The sequence below is a fragment of the Vicugna pacos genome, chromosome 11 (genome assembly GCF_048564905.1).
Source record: "Vicugna pacos chromosome 11, VicPac4, whole genome shotgun sequence".
NCBI classification, from domain to species: domain Eukaryota; kingdom Metazoa; phylum Chordata; class Mammalia; order Artiodactyla; family Camelidae; genus Vicugna; species Vicugna pacos.
In genome coordinates this window covers 76,462,911-76,481,528 of record NC_132997.1, presented here as the reverse complement: position 1 = coordinate 76,481,528, position 18,618 = coordinate 76,462,911, and the positions used below count along the sequence as shown (strand labels likewise).

General features: G+C 36.4%; 1 protein-coding gene across 3 annotated transcripts in view; it reads left to right on the top strand.

Annotated features, from left to right (window-relative positions):
- Positions 1-18,618, top strand: part of ERLIN1 (ER lipid raft associated 1) — a 30,205-nt gene that overhangs the window by 2,273 nt on the left and 9,314 nt on the right. For all 3 annotated transcript variants that reach the window (XM_072971758.1, XM_072971759.1, XM_072971760.1), the window contains exons 3-9: positions 40-121; positions 3,887-3,933; positions 5,360-5,421; positions 7,760-7,885; positions 9,801-9,874; positions 13,790-13,848; positions 15,734-15,825. In XM_072971758.1, coding sequence (XP_072827859.1) covers positions 40-121; positions 3,887-3,933; positions 5,360-5,421; positions 7,760-7,885; positions 9,801-9,874; positions 13,790-13,848; positions 15,734-15,825 — 542 coding nt within the window. The remainder of the gene's footprint in view (positions 1-39; positions 122-3,886; positions 3,934-5,359; positions 5,422-7,759; positions 7,886-9,800; positions 9,875-13,789; positions 13,849-15,733; positions 15,826-18,618) is intronic.

Genomic DNA, 18,618 nt, shown 5'->3' with positions numbered 1-18,618 from the left:
CTCTTTATAATTTTGTCCAATTAAAACATCTTTTTGCAGGGGAGGAGCTTTACTAACTAGCCCCAGTGGACCAGGCTATCATATCATGTTGCCTTTCATTACTACGTTCAGATCTGTGCAGGTGAGTGATTCCTACCTAGGGAAGCCCCCACACTGGATAGACAGGTGTGACAGGAACAGTTACCACATTCATGGGTGGAGACAGATTTTCTTACTGCTTAAGCAAATGGTGCTATTTACTTAAATGCAGGAGTTAAAGTTCAAAGTACAATTGTCACAGTGTAAGTTATGATTTTGAACAACCTCACTCTCTTGAAGTGTATTAGCAGCACGAGCTAGATAGCTTGGAAGGACTGACTTCTCCCATCTGTGAAGTGGTATGCAGCAGATTTTCTGTTGGTGCTGTCAAACTAAAAGCAGGACTTAAGACAACTCAACCAGTGATACAAACCAGTGATTATTTGGTTTAGGACGGTGTTTGGTATCCATAGCGGCAAGCTCCTGGGCTACTGTTCATATGGAGGATCTGAATTTTTATACACAGCTTCTCTGCCACACATTTTTGCCTGGAACGTTAAGCACAGTTTTATGTGGAGCCTTAGTGAGTGTTCTGTTTTGACAGCATCCCAGGATATTTGAAATGAGTGCCTGGTTCTTATGAATAGTTTCTTGGCCATGGGAGACACTTAGTAAATATCTTTTGATATAACAAGATGACAAAACAGGATTGGATGGTTACTACTTTTGCAAGCTCTGTGTGATCATAGATCATTGGATTCAGAAGGTTGTCTATTATCTGCTGCTAACAGGACTAAGGAAATTTGAAGTCTAGGCTTCCTGCTAAGTGAGAGTTTCATTGTGATTACTTAACCCCTCCAGTTTTCCTTCCAATTCCCTTTTAGATGGCTTAGGGCAAGAATTGTGTCTGTTAAGGTGAAGTATAGGTTCTTCAGATTGATTTCCATATTGTTTTCCCATGTTTATTGTATTTACTCTTGCCTTGGTTGATGCTGTCACCTCTTCTCTCACCATCTTTCCCTTCATTCCTTATCTCCTGTCTAAATCTTGCCAGTCTTTTTAAGGCTCATCACAAATCTCTCTCCTCCTATTCTGTAGCTCTTAATGTCTGTTTTGTGAATTGTGGCCCTTGATCTTATTTCCTTTAATATGTTGTCTGGTATTATCCTCTTAAGTTTTTGTATGTATTTTTTTTCCCCAGAAAGTCTCCAAGCTTCTTGAAGGCAATGGTTGTAACACACTTAAATTTCTAACTTTTCTACTTGTGGTGGAAATTGTTAAATTGAGCTGATTTCTCAGGAAGCAGTATGGTGTAGTGAACATGGGGCCAGAAACCTGCAAACTTTGGTTCTTGCTCTGGCTTTGCCACCAATTGGTTGCATGACTTTGCAAAAATCACTTAACCATTCTAGACTTCAGTTACTCCTCTGTGAAAGAAGAAATTTTAATTATGTGAACTCACCTACAGCTTAAATAGTCTATAATGCATTGTCAGACCCTTAGAAATTGGGGGCTCTTTTAGATCTTGTTCAAAGCCAGGCAGATCTGTCTCTGCCTTCTTGGAGCTCAGTACATTGAGTCATACTGATGCAGAGAAATATAAAAGAGATACAGACAATAAGAAATAGGTTTTAAAGTTTAATTGCATATATAACAAATATATGGTGTGTGTGGGTATACATTATATGGATATGTGTTGTGTGTATGTGTATATATATGTAACCACATACACAAATAGCATGATAAACTATCATAAGAAATGAAAATGAAATTAGTAAAAAGATTTCTGTGTAAACTATTTTACTTTTCATCTACAAAAAAGATTAAATGCTGGAGCCAGTGTGACTAAATAGGAATGTTCTGTCTTTATATGTGAAATAGCAATGTTCTAGGAAAGAATTATATTAATAAAACCCTTTTAAGAAATTGTTCTTATAAGAATAAGACAAACTTATTTTAGAAACTTTTGAAACACATAAGAAGACATAGCCTACATAAACAAATAGCTTAACAGACGTGGCATTTGAAAGGAATATATAAGAAGCATCTTGGGGAAATGTGAGATCCTATATATAATGTTCGGAAAAAAACTATGCTTAGGGAATATAAAAACCTTCAGCCTTTAAAATGTATATAACATAACCAAAAACTTATAAAATAAATACTAATACTGGGAAAATAATTTTTGAGGTAATATAAAAGAAGTATAAAAGTACATGAAGATAGGATGTTAAACTGAAGACACAACATCTGAACTCTTTCCTAGTTCTTTTTGGTTTGAAAATTGGGTACAGAGTATCCTTTAGGTTTAAGTAGGAATGTATATTTGAAGTTGATGCAGAATATGGAAATTGAATTTGGTTAAAGTTTTGAAGGAAATAAATTGAGCTCATCTCTTTATCAGCTCCTTCACTCTACCTAGAGCCTGTCACTAATGTTTAGTATTACCTTAATCGTTTAGCCCTAGGCTTAATATTCTATTCCTTTCCCTTCTGGAATTTTATATGCAGTTAGTTGTCAAACCCTTCCTCTATTATGTCTCTTAGATGACAGCTTTCGGTTTTCATGGCCTTTACTTCATTAAGCTGAATAAATTACTACTTTAGCTACTCAGCTGGTTTCCTTGTCTCCAGACATAATAGAGAACCACATCAGGTGTAAGCCAAGGGATGAAGAAGTTATGTTTTTGAAAGGTACATTTTGTGGCTGTATATAAGATGGACTAGGGAGAGCCCAAGCCCCCCAGCAAACATTCCAGGGTCCTCTAACTAATGTCATCATGTGCTCTTCTCAGAATTCACCTCTGGTCTATATTGCCCCTACTGTTCCAGGCAAGCCAACTGCTTCCTGACACCTAGACACACAGGTTGTCCTCAACTTTGTGTACTTGAATAGAGTATTTATTGAACCTAAGATGTTCCTCTGCCTTATCTGTTCTTAATTCTCCTCTAAACCTGGCTTATAAATACTTCACCTCAGAGAGGTTTTCAAACAATTACTTTACTCTGTCACTTAATACCTAACAATTCAGTGTACACTCTGTTATTTGTACCTGTTATGGATTGCTTTGTAAGGATCTTTATTTCCGGTTGGATTGTGAGCTCTGGAAATGGACCATGCTTCCTTTTTCCTTTGTATTCCATAAAGTACCATGTTTCTGTGGGCTTAGTAATTAGGTGTAGTGTGTCCAGAATATAGTCAGTATGTACTCACCTATTGGAAGCCTTAGAGGGCAGTGGAGAGTCATTCTGGACCCGAACTACGTAGTGACAAGGGCAGAGTAATTAAGTACAAGATTGTTGGTTCACTAGGAGAAAGCAGTGCTGATGGTGGCACTCTTACTAAAAAGGAAGTTGAATAGACTGAGATCACTAGAGCCTGAGCTAAAATACTGGCTATAGCTTTAGATGAAAAGGTTACTGTTGAATTCAGGGGCCCCTTGAAGTTGTAGACTACTTGTATGCATATAACAGTTACCTTTTACCTTCATTGTAAATAGTAATGTTAGTATTAAATATCAAAGTTCAGAGTACAAGTCCTAGCAGTAATATCCTTGTGGGTAATCCATGTAGTTTACAGTCCCAGGCTAGCTCCGAGCAAGTAAGGGACTGATTGAGAGATTGAATGTTGAAACTTTCCTGGTGTGTCTTGATTCAGACATTAGCTATAAAATATTTTGTCTCTAGTCTTTCATGTCTGCTAGGATACAAAATGAGGTTACTCTGATAGCTAATCTTTGGGGACTGAAATCGTAATGGAGCTCTCCTGTACTTACCTCTCAGCGCTTCTCTAGAGGTTTTCTTTTGAGATCAGAGGTTCTTTGGTGATATGTGTGCTGAGTATTGATGAGATATTTTTTCCTCCCCAGACAACACTACAAACTGATGAAGTTAAAAATGTGCCTTGTGGAACAAGGTAAGCATTCCCCTTGCTTACCAACCTCCCTTTGTTTCAGATGTAGTTTCTGTTCATAAACTGTGAGCACTTAAACACCTTTCAAATAGGCATGATAGGAACCCAGGGGGCTTTCTCTTCTGAGTATTATTTGAGAAAAGCCATATCTCCAAATAGGAACTTCCCGTCTTAGGAGCCATTTTAAACTCTCAGCGACAGATAGTTTAAAATGAAATCAGCTCACATTCTTATCATCTGTAGTATTAAATGCCATCTAATTGAGAGTTTCTGATTCAGGAAGTCTGGGAAGAGACCCAAGAATTTGCATTTCCAGAAGAAGTTCCAAGGTGATACTGGTGCTGCTGGTCTGAGGACCTTAACTTTGAAAATCACTGCCCTGAATGGTTTTAGGGAGAGAAAGGCAAGCAGGGCCCAGATTATTTCTAAAATATAATCAGTACATTGAAGTGCAGTTGAAAAGAAAGTAAAGTTTAAAGTGTGTTTTAAATTCTGCATTTTAAATGACTAAAATATCACTATTACAAGCCTATAAAAGAGGCTTGACATTTGTGGAAGGACAGAAATATTCTTAAAAAGGGAGCAAATCACCTGTGTTTTAAGTTAACATGTTTGATATCAGGTTCTCCCTAGGTCCATCTGTAACCCACTTTTATGGGTTCCCTTTAGAGATGACTCAAAATTGGCAGCTGATGAGCTGTTGGGTAGATTTTATTTTTTATCTTCATGCTTTCCTGTGTTTGTGAGATTTTTTTCAGCAAACAGGTATTAACCCTTTTTTATCAAGAAAAAATGTCATTTTAAGTTGGTAGAAAGGCTTACTTGTGTAGTTTCAAAGTCTCTTAACTTCATGTGTCTGAAATTGAGGTTCACATGTCCCTCAGGGTCTGTGCTGGTAGGCCAGGAAGTGTGGGAAGCCAGTAATTAACAAGATCTATCTTTCTGAAGTGTTGATTTTACTTTAAGGTTTGAGGGGGGGTGGTTCTTTTTTCATATTAGAATAAATACAGATGAAAAGTAGACCAAGATAAGGCAGGAAACCAAAAGAATTTCAGCTTGTGGCTAGCCTCCCTACCTCTTTACCTGGTTCCTTAATGGAAGAGTTTGAGAAGTGCATTGCTTTAGCTGTTGGCTTTAGTTAATAGGGTCAAAGTGCTAAGCAGCTCTAGGTTGTAAGTCTAGTCTTCATGTGAGCTGATCTGATCACAGAAGTTATAGAGGTGAGCCTTTGGTTATGAAAAGAGGCAGGTGAGTATGTGTAGGGTCACTTGAGTAGTAATTAGTGAGATCCTTTTCATCAATCAGTAGTATATGTGTAGATTTTCCTTCTAAATTTCTCTCGTGTGGGATATGTTTGATGATATGGGATTAATCTGGGACTATAATAAGTTTGTACTTGGCTCACATTTCTCTGTTTCTTTGTTTTTAGTGGTGGGGTCATGATCTATATTGATCGAATAGAAGTGGTTAATATGTTGGCCCCTTGTGCAGGTATGATACCCATCTATTCTGTTATTTTTATAGTTATAATCAGAGTATTTGTAAATGAGACATTCCCTGAGAAATAGAAAGGTACCTTTAAAGTTTTATGACCTCATACATTTCTGAGATATATGTATATATAATCATTGCAATATTTTCCATTTCTAAAGAGTGGTGACAGAATTAGGTCACAAATCCTGGACAGACTTGACTTTCTCCAACTGTATGGGTTACTCTTCTCTGAGCTAAGTGTATCTAAGAGCATGACAGTCACTGATTATTTCTAGAATTTCGAGAAAGTGGCATTTTATCCAGTCAGGATGAGGAATGATTTCCTTACATGTTAAAAATCTGTAAGCAATCATTTCCTTAGTCACATTGATTTTGACCATAGAAAAATCTTTTCTAGTTGACATTTGCCAGAACTTGCAAAGGAATCTGAAAGTCCTTAGTATGGGGAAAGCATTTTCTTGGTAAAAGATGAAAACTCACAGAGGTGGAATGGGAGTGCTTTTCAAATCAAAAACCTAATTAGAAGTTGTGAAGTAAGATTGGCCTTTTTTAATGTTTGATTTTTTCCCCCAGTTTTTTTTTCATTGTGCTAAAATATATATAACATAAAATTTACTATCTTAACCATTTTTAAATGTTCAGTGGGTATTAAATACGTTCACATTGTTACGTAGTCATCACCAACATCTATCTCCATAACTCTTTTCATCTTGCAGAACTGAAACTCTTTACCCATTAAACAGTAACTCCCTGTTCCCCGCTCCCCAGCCTCTAGCAACCATTGTTCTCCTTTCTGTCTCTGTGATTTTGACTACTCTAAATACTCTGTGTAGGTGAAATCATACAGTATTTGTCTTTTTGTGATTGGCTTATTTCACTTAGCATAATGTCCTCAAGGTTTATCCATGTTGTAGCGTGTGTCAAGAGTTTCCTTCCTTTTTAAGGCTCAGTAATATTCCATTGTATGTATATACCACATTTTGTTTATCCATTCATCCATCAGTGGACACTTTGATTATGTCCATGTTTTGGCTATTGTGAATAATGCTGCTATGAACATGGGTGTACATGAAAAGATCTACCATTTTATTTTTATCCTTATTATTCAAATTTGCATGCTTAATATGTCAGGATACTGTGTTCGACAAAAAAAATTCAGAAAGGTGAAGTTAGAGCCTTTTCCTTAAGGGGTTTTTATTTTACTTGAGAAAACATGATACTGACCTAAAAAATGCATATTGGTGTGTAAGGTTATGCTAAAATTCATGTCACTGGTACAGGCACAAATAGCAAAAGGATTTCAGAGCAGAGAGCAAGCTATTTTACAGTCAAGTGGATTTAGATTATATTTTTCAGCAATCAAGTATTTTCCTGTTTTTTATCATCTACTTTCCCTGGTCACAAATCAAAGGAATGGAATATGATTGGAAAAATGGATGAAGGGGAGAAATTGCTCATTTTCTGGCCAGAGATAAAATGAAAACTGTTGGATCACCAACTCATCTGGAAGTGACCTAGAGAATGAGTTAATCAGCAAGTATTTACTGATGGCCTGTCCATCAGTTGTGATCTGGAATCCAGTTACATCTAGTCCTCCGTGGCAAGACCGGTAGAACATGCCTTCAGTCTGAAGGGAGAAAGCAGCATGTTTTAACAAGTAGAGCACAGATTCTGGTCTGGTCTAGTATGTACCCTTAGGCGCATTTCTGAAATTCTGTTTCATATTATGCAGAATTAGTAGATTTTTTGTGAGAATTAGTGTTAATGTATATAAATTGCTTGACATAAATCCTGGTCCCGTAAATGTTAGCTTCTTTCCCTTGTAGCCTTTAAAACTTTAATCTTTTTTTTTTTTAACAACCTTTAAAACCTGCCTTTTTGAAAATGGTCTCTTGCAGCTGCTTCCTTCTTTCATTCTCACTGTTCCTCAAATAATCCAGGCCCTCTTTAAGTCTTAGCGAAACTTCTGCCTTGGAATAATTACCTTACACTTCTTCCCCTGCCTCTGATTTCTGTGCCTCACAATTTATCACTCTGTGCCAAAGTACAAATCTGATTGTGTCATGCCCTTGCTCGAAAAATTTGACAGTTCCTTATTACCTCTAAGATAATATATATGCTCCTTAGTATGGAGTTCAGAGTTTGCCCATTAGAATTACAAATACAATAATGTCTGGAAAATTAGGCACAAGGAACACATCAAGGTTTGGAGTTGGGTTTCATGTTCTGACTATTTCACTGGCACTTTTCCTCGTGTATATTTTTTACTGTAACTTTTACCTTGGCTGAATTAGAGAATACATGGGGAAACATGGATTGTACCTCTTTGTTTCAGTTTTTGATATTGTGAGAAACTACACTGCAGATTATGACAAGACCTTAATCTTCAATAAAATCCACCACGAACTGAACCAGTTTTGCAGCGCCCATACACTTCAAGAAGTTTACATTGAATTGTTTGGTAAGTGTCTTATTTGTTTTAAATGTGTAAATAACCAATTAGATATCTTGTTCAACTTGTTTGTGTGATAATGCTGTGATAATATTAGTAAACACTGGTATTTGAGTGTTTCTTCTGAATTTAAATTAAAGCAATTATCTTTAGAACATTCTTTATCTTAAGTTTAATTCTTCTTTGATTAAATTTGCTTAAAATTGCTTAAATTAAGCAAATAGTTACTCATCCAAGAGATTTAAAGAATGGTAACCATTTTCAGAAATGTATACTCTATAACTTGGTAGAGATTGGATAAAGATCATTACTTAAAAGACTTCTATTTTTACTATGATAACTTACTGAAAATTAGCTTTGTTGCTATGTTGATAGATAATTTGGGGAAATTTAGAAGTCTGTGCTTTGTAGTTTCCCAAGATTCACCGCAATGTTTGATGATTTGCTGTGAGGACTTAAAGGACTCAGCATAATCTCACTCACAGCTGAGATGTATTACAGCAAAAGGGTACAGAGCAAAATCACTGAAAGGAAAAGGCACATGGGGGAAGTCTGAAGGAAACCAGGCACAAGCTTTTAAGAGTCTTCTCCCAGTGGAGTCATACAAGATATACTTAATTACTCCAGCAATGAGTTGTGACGACACGTGTGAGCTGTTGTCTGCCAGGGAAGCTCGTTAGACTCACTGCTCAGGATTTGTGCTGAGGGCTGGTCATGTCGGTACCCTCTGCCTAGAACATACCAAAATGTTCCCAGAAGGAAAATTCCCAGAAGGAATTCCCAGAAGGAAAGTACCTGTTCATAAACCACAGTGTCTGTATAAACAGTTTAGGCACGGTGAGTCATTCTTATCCGTTCTGGAAATAGTGAAAATCCTCTCCAAGTCCACGTTCTCAGGTGACAGCCTGAGGCCAAATTGCAAACAGGCCTTTCTAAGGATAGCAGCTTCAGCCTTGCTCTGTTAACTCTCTTCTGCACAAGTTACTTTTCATTTGTGATCGTGAACGCTCTGGCCAGGGATTGGGTTACTACTATTGGCTGCTCTTCTCCCTCCTGGAACTTCTAATGAATTTCTTAGGGGCAGGCGTAGGGATGATTAATCAATTTAGAAATCTACCAATTCATTCTTCGTTGATGATTGAGAACTGTTGGAGTGGTGGTTAAGAGAACTAGTCTGTCCTGATTTGTCGGGTCATTGGTTACTTAGTAATAGTGAAAGTACTGTTGAGGTAGATAGAAAATTCATAAGTTATAAGGCCAAGTGAAGTGACATTTTTTATTGTCCATTCTTGTGTGCTTCAGAGACCTTCCTATGAGCCTTCCCCTCCTCCCTTTAAATCTAAAATAATAGGCAGAGGTCCATGGAAATGAAATTTAGTTATTTGGAGACTTGGATAAAGCTTGACTGAAGATGGGAATTTGCTTTTTTATGAGAATCAGGACACAGTAAGTAACAACACTGAATTAAGATTAGAAACCTAGTGAAAATGCGACAATGAATATATGTATGTTCATGTATAACTGAAAAATTGTGCTCTACACTGGAAATTGACACACATTGTAAACTGACTATAACTCAATAAAAAAAAGTGAAAAAAAAATACTAGGAACCTAGATTCTCCATTTATTGGATAAACTTCAACTAGCTGCTTGTCATCTTTCTTCCTTAATTTCCTTGCTTAATAATTTGTCACACTTTTTCCCATACAAAAGGAAAACTAAATATGTGTATATACACACACCCCCATATATATATATATATATATATATATATATACTTGTTTTCATATATATATAAGAAATGGCTTAAACTCTATAAAAGAATAGTACCATGAAAACTTTAGGTCTGATAATGATTGGTTTTGTTTCAGTATTAAATATTTCTTGAGTGTTATGAGAGCTGTTGTTCTTGGCTTTAAAACAGATCAAATAGATGAAAACCTGAAGCAAGCTCTGCAGAAAGATTTAAACATCATGGCCCCAGGCCTCACCATACAGGTAAGCCCTTCTTCTAGGGAAATTCTCTGGGAATTTTGAGAGTTTTGAATTTAATTGTCTTTTCACTGGACTGTTTAGTCACCACAATTTAATTTAATTTTGGTGATCTATAGAATATCTGTCTCAGTTTGACCTTAGGTTTCTGCCAAAATAAAATATTCTTATAGCTTACCATGGGTGGCCTTTTTTCCTGAACTCTTTGGAGGGAACAGATAAACTGCGGCTCTTATAAGGAAATAAAATCCATATTCTTCTATGTGTGAGGCATTAGTAAGATACAGTAATGGTCATGTATCAGTGTAAGACTAATCCTTGCACTCAGTAAGATTATGAAAAATAATTTCAAGTATAATATTTGAATAATAACTAGACAAAGTAAATGTCACTAAGTATTAAGTGACAGATGAAGTGATTGGATGATTATTGCTCTAGGAGTTTAGAGGACATTTCAAGAGAGTCTGCCTGTAAATAAGTATGACTGAGTTGGGATTTTAGGTAGGTCTGGAAGAATTAATAGGATTTTTGTGGGGGAGAGGAGAACAGAAGGTATTTCTAGTGGGTGGAATGGCCTGAGTACAAGCAAGGTAGCAGATGAATTTAGTGGTGTGGTGGTGGCATTGGGAGATAGAATGGAGAGAACAGCTGCTTTTAGGGGGTCAGTATTTTTTCAGATTGGGCTGAAATCCATTAGTGGGTTATTAGTGGGTTCTAAAATCAACTTTAATGGGTCATGACAAGCATTTTTAATAAAGTGGAATTGAATAAGAAAAGCACATGGCATGTAGTAATTTTAAGTATCATTCTGTGAAATTTTAGTTTGTTTTACATGAGTGTGTGGGGTAGGTGTTAATACTGGGTGTCACTCTAAGATGCCTTTTCTACTGTGGTCATGGTCTGTAACATTGGAGAGCTGTGGCTCTAGATCTGGATTACCTGAGAAGTGGTAATACGGCTTCTCTAGTGTCTTTTCTCAGTTTCTAGGAGATCAGTTAATTGTTGTGATGAACATTATTGTAGCTAAAGGTAGAGCTTCCTCTGATGTCATGTGTCTCAAGTGTCACGCCATTACTGAGAGTATGTGTTCACTGTGAGTGATCGTGAGTGATCTCTTAAGCTAGTCTGTCTGCCTTCATGCTGTGCCGTTGTCTCCAACCAGTGCCTGAGGGGAAGCCACCAAAGTTAAGGAGTGATTTGAAATGTCCAGAGCTAACTTTGTAAAACGCTCTGGATTGTCCATTAATTTGTGGCTAGGGTAGCTTTTCAGTTTTAAAGATAATAAATGTGAATGTCACAGATTCCTAGATTCTGCTCAGGTTGTTGCTTGGAGATCTAGGTGGCTCTTAACAGCTGCCTGGAGTTCCTTGCCTTATATTATGTAACTGTTTACCTGTTGTTTCCAGTTTTATTTAGCTGTTAATATGCAATAATGTAGTGAACATTCCTGATACATCTTCTTGTATGTACAGGTTATCTTTCACAGTGGTTATGCAAATTTATATTCTTAGTAGTATATGTAAATACTTGTTTCTCCACAACCTCATCAGCACTTGAAACAATCAGACATGCTAATTTTTGCCATATGGATAGGTGTGAAGTTCTCTCTCTGATTTGTATTTCCTTAGTTGTTAGTGAGGATTTTTGATTTTTTTTTTTGTCCATTTGTACCCTTCTGTCAATTGCCTATTCATATCCTTTGCCCACTTTTCTGTTAAAATATTTTTCTTTTTCTTACTGATTTGTAGTAGTACTTTGTGCATTTTGGATATTTTTATACACACAGGTGTTATGTATGTTGTAAAAAAAAAATATTCATTTCATCAGCCTTTTTTCTCTTTCTCCACTCATTGTGTGTGTGTTTGTGTGTGTGTGTGTTGGCCATTGTTTTTGGATATGTTGCCATTTTATTTCTTAAATCTCCTGTGAAGCAAACTACTTATGGATCTGTTACAGTATGTGCTTATATTTCACATATTTGAAGATTATGAGATTTCCCAAGATTAGCAAACATGTAGTATATTCTTCAGCCACATACAGCAAGATAGAATTCTTCGGAAGACAATCCTATTTTGTTTCTTTTTATAAGAATAAAAAGATACATGGCGAGTCTTGTAATTAAATGCAATATGACAGTGCTTCCCTCTGAATCATATTGGAAGTCATCTATATTTCTGGTAGTCACCTAGTGAAATCTGGCATCTCTCATAGATTCTGGTTCTGAATTTTTCTTTGTCTTCTGGATAAATCCATGAGTTGTTTCTTATGGCCTCACTTGCCTCACCTTCAATATACATTGAGTGTTCACCATGGTCCCTAGATTCTTACTCATTTCACTCTAATTCTCGGATTTAGTTATGATAATCCTCAAAGTTATGTACAGATCGGACTTCTCTCAAATATGTGGAGGAGGCTATATTGCTTAAAATTTTTTAAACTTTTTTTCAAAAGCCCTTAAAGAAGCCTGTGTGTTCAAAGGCCTTGTTGCTTAAAACTTCAGCCAATTTTCAGAGGGAAATTAAAACTTTCTTCTGTTTTGTGTGTGTTTACAGTAGGGTGGAAGATGGTGTGGGTTGTTTAACTAGTAAAATCACACATTTTGGGGAGAGCAAGTCCTTGATATAGAAAAGTCAGCCTTCAAAAACTGTATTTCCCAAGTAGATGTAACTGTGTAAGGGCTTGTGTGCCCATGGCACAGAAAGCCAAACTCTTGACAGTGGGTGTTTGCAGCAAAGTAAGGGTTGTTTGCAGGATCTAGCAAAGAGAATGGGCAGCTCGTGCTCAGAGGACCCAAACTCCTTGATGGTTTTCAGGGAAGTTTTTAGAGGCAACATTTGGGGTGAGAATTGCAGGGGGCGTGACGTTCTTCCGGGTGATGATCCAGGAATCTTAATCATCAACCTGATTCCAGCCAGCCTGGAGTCTAGTATTGGAAGTCACCATCCTCCACCTGGGTGGGAGTCTTAGTTCCTGTAGAACAACTCGAAGATATGCATTAGATTGCTGTTATGTATATCCCTTGAGGAGAAAATAGGACTTTATTTTATGAATTACTGTTTCTTGACTGCTTTTCCTTTTGTTTCTGCATTTCCTCACTCACTCATTAGTAACTGCTTGAATCTATTGTTTTGAACTCAGGAAAGGCCTAGGAGACTAAAGACTTTTTCTACAAACAAGAAATGGGACACAGAAGGGCTTTTGCACCCAGCTCTTGCACTCCAAAATTATCCTGTTTTGTAGATAATTATGCCAAAGTACACGATGTTAGGGAAACAGTGTCTAGTAAGCAGTGTCTACAGAGACAAGTAGACTTTGTTCTAAGTGAAATTCTAGGAAGAAAGAATGTAAGCTGCTAATTGGTATTTGTTCATTGTTAATTGATTCTTGTTTTCCCTGAGGGTTGGACTATGTACTTGTAACCAGTGCTGAGTGATTGCAGGTTTAGGAAGTAATAAATTAATTTTCCACTGTCTACTGTATTAAGCTGCATATACTGACCTGGGTGTTTCTTTGTTTTTATTTTTGTTTTTGACTTTTTCCTTCTTTACAATTTAAATCTTGGAATTTTACCTTCCTTCTGTTTCTTTGGTTTGCAAGTTTGTAAAGGAAACAAAAGTATCTTAACTGAAGGGCTATGTGAAAGGTCTTTTAAGAGAGAACTTTTTCTGTAAAGGAATTTATTTACTTAATGAGTAGAATATTTTTTCCTATAGCCAGGTTTTTTTTTTAAAGGAAACAAGAAGCAGCTTATCTTTGACTTTGATGGCAGGAAAAGTAGATTTTCTAATGGGATCCCTACATGTGTTAGTGGGCAGCTATGTCATAGCTGTTTTATTAGTTTCATTTGAGGAGCTCTTCTGTAGATTTAGTTTGAAGATTTATTTTTCAAATATATTTTGGCTTTTTACTTTTATTTTTTAGGCTGTGCGTGTTACAAAACCCAAAATCCCTGAAGCCATAAGAAGAAATTTTGAGTTAATGTGAGTAATGTGCATGGGATCCCAATATTTTTACTTAGGGCTGTCTACATATTAATCTACCAGTCTAGAGGAGGCGTGTGTGTGAGATGTTACACTCTGGGGAGGGGTATATGTCTATCTTCCATACTCTAATTCTAGTAATGTTACCTGTTCTGGTGTCTTAATTCCCAGTAGACTCTTATTAGTTTTCTCTTTATATATAGACATTTCAGGAGCAGCTTCAGTGGCTAAGGATGCAGTTTGCTGTAGGACTGTTGTTGGAAGCCTCAGGAGCTATAATTTGGATGTGAATAATACCTTGAGTTAAATATTAATACAGAAGAGAAAGAGTCCTAGCGTTAAGGTTGAAGAGAGTGCCTGTATTTTGTTACTGTGTTATAAATGGCAAGAATAAACACATTGGTATCAAGTTTGCTTTTCCATTGTGTGTGATTTGTATATCTAAAATTAGACTTGATCTTTATAATTTGCCTCTGGGGAAATTTTGCCTGAGTTGACCCCTGGTAGTCTTTTTTTGTATGTGTCCAGAGCTGACTGGGAGTGAGAAGTTACTTGCTTAACGTGAGTTTCTACGTGTTACAGAAGATCCCTTTTAGGGAAGTACCTATTGCAGTTGGAATGACAGTATTATTCTCATATGACAGGTACTAAAAAGAAGAAACAAAAAAGTCTTTAGGAAATTTGGCTAATGTGTTAGGAGGAAAATTATGAAATGCTGGAAAACTAACTTTGCAGAAGTCAAGAATACAACAGATGTGTAAATACAGGAGGTCCAAAAAATAATAATAATACTTCTTTATAGAGTGATATATTTCTGAATTCTTACTGTTCCCAAGTCTGTATCTTCTGTTAGGCAGCTTTATTTTCCCTTTTTCACTGTAGGAAAGAAACTTTTAAAACTATAAAACACGGAGTGCTAGGCTGGGTAGATCATGGGACTGATCCATTTACAGAGGGAAAAAAACTTCTTAAAGGTTCAGAATGTCTTAGGCTTTAACTATGATAGCTTCTGATGATGGAACGATGAATATAATGTGTGTTCTCTGCCTGAAAATAACTTACAGTATCCAGAATGTCATTTTATGTCTTTATCAGTATTGGCTGGAGGAAAGGAGAGAGCTTTGCGGGTGGGGGCAGGAGATGTCTGGGGAAACTATTGGAGTTACTTTTCAGATAATTCTGGATCTTTCCTGATTTTATAGATGATTGGCATTCCAGAATTAAAGGCTACCTTGGGATCATCCAGTCAAACCTCCCACCTAATATAGTCTTTTTTTATATCCTTCTTGCCATATAGTCACCCAGTTGCCACTTGCACATGCTCAATGATAGGCTACCTATTTCCATTATTAGAAAGCTCAGATTCTCAGAAAATTCTTCTTTACATTGAGCCCCCATTCACCACCTAATTAATAACTGCCACCTAGTTATATCTTCTGTACAACAGATAGGGCCACTGTACAAGGGTGCCTGAAGAGGGGCCGAAATCCAGCTCCCTTCTGCTTGCCAAACCATGGACCTGATGGGCTGCATCTGCCCAGAGGTTAGTGCCTTTTGCTAATTGGTCCAGATTAGCTGAAGGCCTAACAGCAACGGAGGCATTTATATATGCCAGACATTTGCATATCAAAGGCCCTTCCATGATACAGTTAGAGGAAAGGATCAGATATACTAAATCTGATTCCTATTTCTGGGTGACTTTGGGCAAATCATTTAACTTTCAATCTCAGATTCATTATTAGTAGAATAGGGTAACACCTCTCTTGCCTACCTTAATGGACCAGAAAATTCTTGTTGAAAATAGTTCTCTGACCCACTAGAGAGTCAGAATTACTACCTGTTGCTGCACATTATTTTTAATTTTTTGTAATATTTTACTCCACAGGGAGGCTGAGAAGACAAAACTTCTTATAGCTGCACAGAAACAAAAGGTTGTGGAGAAAGAAGCTGAGACAGAGAGGAAAAAGGCTGTTATAGGTACTTGGATTTCTTTCAGAAATGGATGTCTCTAAGTATACGTGTTACGAGGTAGTCCTGTTCTTTCTCAGTCTCATGTTGGATATTGATGGGAATCAAATAAATCTGCATCATATATGGTGGAGAATTCTGGAAATTCCTTTGTATAGTCAGATGTCCTAAAGCCTTTAAAAGTAGGTGGGGCCAGTACTTAATGAAGTGCTTTGCCTCTCCACCATGTTGTTGACCCCCTACTGTTGTCTTTTTCAAAGACAGGGAGAAGTGGATAGGGTTTGGGAGCAGCTGTAGCCTCTGATGGTCTAGAGTTTTTGTTTATACATGTTCCGAATAGGGAAATTTTTTGGCCAAAACTCAAGACTGTTTATATACATCCTTACTGTTGACACGCACCTAGTTTTATCTGGTTGGATAGATATTACCATCTCTGCAAGTACAACAGGATTGCCTATGGCTCATTTTGAATCACAGTGACTTCCCTAACACTCAGGTATACCATCTGTTCAACTGCCATCTTAGGTTCTCAGTCGTTTGTTCGTTGGTATGCTAAAAGTTTAAGGAGTTTTATATTAAATATTTCAAATATGCAGGAACATACAGAAGACAATATAATGAAGGCTTAACATTTTGCCATATTTCCTTCAGATAGTATTTTCTTTTAAGAGAAAGTTGATATATCTGTTTGAAGCCTCCTTTGTACGCCTCCCTGGTACTTCTTGATCTGTCTTCTCAGAGTAGCTTCTACTCTGAAGCTGATGTGTATCTTTTCTGTCCATATTTTTATACTTTTTATTGTTTGTTTTATGAGGAGGAGGTAATTAGGTTTATTTATTTATTTATTTTTAGAGAAGGTACTGGGGATTGAACCCAGGACCTTGTGCATGCTAAGCATGCACTCTACCACTTGAGCTATACCCTCCCCCTCATAGTTTTATACTTTTACTATAAGTATATAACAATAAACAATTCATAGAATTGTTTTAAATGATGAAAGTGATAACAAATTCTTTATTTTATTTCACAACTTCCTTTTTCTTTTTACCAACATAGTTTGAGTTTTATTCCTATTGATACATGTAGATCTAGTTCGTTTTTAATGGCTGTTGTATTTCGTTCTTTGAGTGAGCCTCAGTTGATTTTGATGGGTTACTGATGTAGAGTTAGATAGTCTCTGCTTTTTCCATATTATAGGTAGTTCTGTAGTAATGCCCATAGCCATGTCTCTGTGCACACATGAAAGTTTTCCTAGAGAAATGCTACTCAGCATGTGATTGGGTCGATCCCCTGCCCCAGCTTTTCGTTTCTGATCCATGATGAGATGAGTACAGAAATTGAGAATGAGTATTTAGAAGTTCTTACAGCATTTTAACACAATAATTCTATTGTCTGCTGGATCTAATAAAAAAACTGGAGTTTATATTTTTCTTTTTTAATATGTTTTAGTAATTCATTTTTATTATAACTTATAAAATATTGGCTCCTAACAAGTTAAAATACCAAAAAAAAAGGTGCTTTCCCACGGGTAGTTTGAGAAGCATTGCTGTGAAATCTGTATCTCCAAGTAGAATTGCTGAGTCATAGGCTGCAAACTGCAACACACTGCTGGATTGCTCTCCAAAGTGATTCTATTTCACCCTCTCCTCAGCAGTGTTTGAGTTCCAGTTTCTGTCCTGCCATATTCAATTCCCATTTCCACACATCGTCTTCTACCCTTGGAGTCATCAGATTTTTAAAAAATTTATGCTAGTTTGATGGTGGACATGGTATCATATAATTTCAATATGCATTTCCCCGATTACTAGAGTATTGTTTGTGGGTCACTCAGATTTCCCTTTTTTTGATACATGAATTGCCTCTTAATATCTTTAGCCCATTATTTGGTTACTTTTATTGAACTGATTTGTAGAAGTTCTTTATATCTTCTAAATATTAATCCTTTACCAGGTTTATGCATTATAAATATCTTCTCTCAATATGTGTCTTATCTTTGAACTTTATGATGTCTTTGACATACATTTGTATTTAATTTTCATGTAATCAAATTCTTTAATCTTTTTCTTTCTGAGGTGCTTTTTCTGTCTTGCTTAAGAATTCTTCCCCAGCCCCAAAGTAGTTTATTCTAAAAATTTTAGAGTTTTGCTTCTCACGTTTAGGTCTTCAGTCCATCTGAAATTTATTTTAACATTTAGAGTGACATAGGAATTCAGGTTAATTTTTCCCAAATGGCAAGTTAATTGTCTTGGACGATTTATTGAATAATTTCTTATTTCCTCTACTTAATTCTAATGCCACTTCTGTTATATAATAAGACCCTATTTATGATTTGTTCTGTTGCTAGGCTATTTTGTTGCAATATGTTGGTCTAGCCTTCTTCATAATTACCCTTATTACTAGGCCCTTTATTCCTCCATGTACACATTAGAACCAGCTCCTCAAGTTGTATAAAATACTGTGTTGGGGTTTTGATTAGAGTCACACATTACTTGTATTATAGTACATCAGTTTGGAGAGAATTACAATATTTATAATAGCAAGTCTTATAAATCTGTTATATTTCTTCATTTATGAGAATGAGAACTGAAGGAAATAGCTTTCAAAAAAGTGTCAACATTTTCTTCTTAAAGTTGCACACTCTGTTAGAGATTTGTTCCTATATATTCCTCAAGCTTTTTGCTGTTTTAAGTAGGCCCTTTTTTCAGGACACATTTTCTAACTGGTTTTTACTTTTGTATAGGTATGCTGTTGATTTTTTCATTTAGCAACCTTGCTAAAAATGCTATCATTTCTAATAGTCTC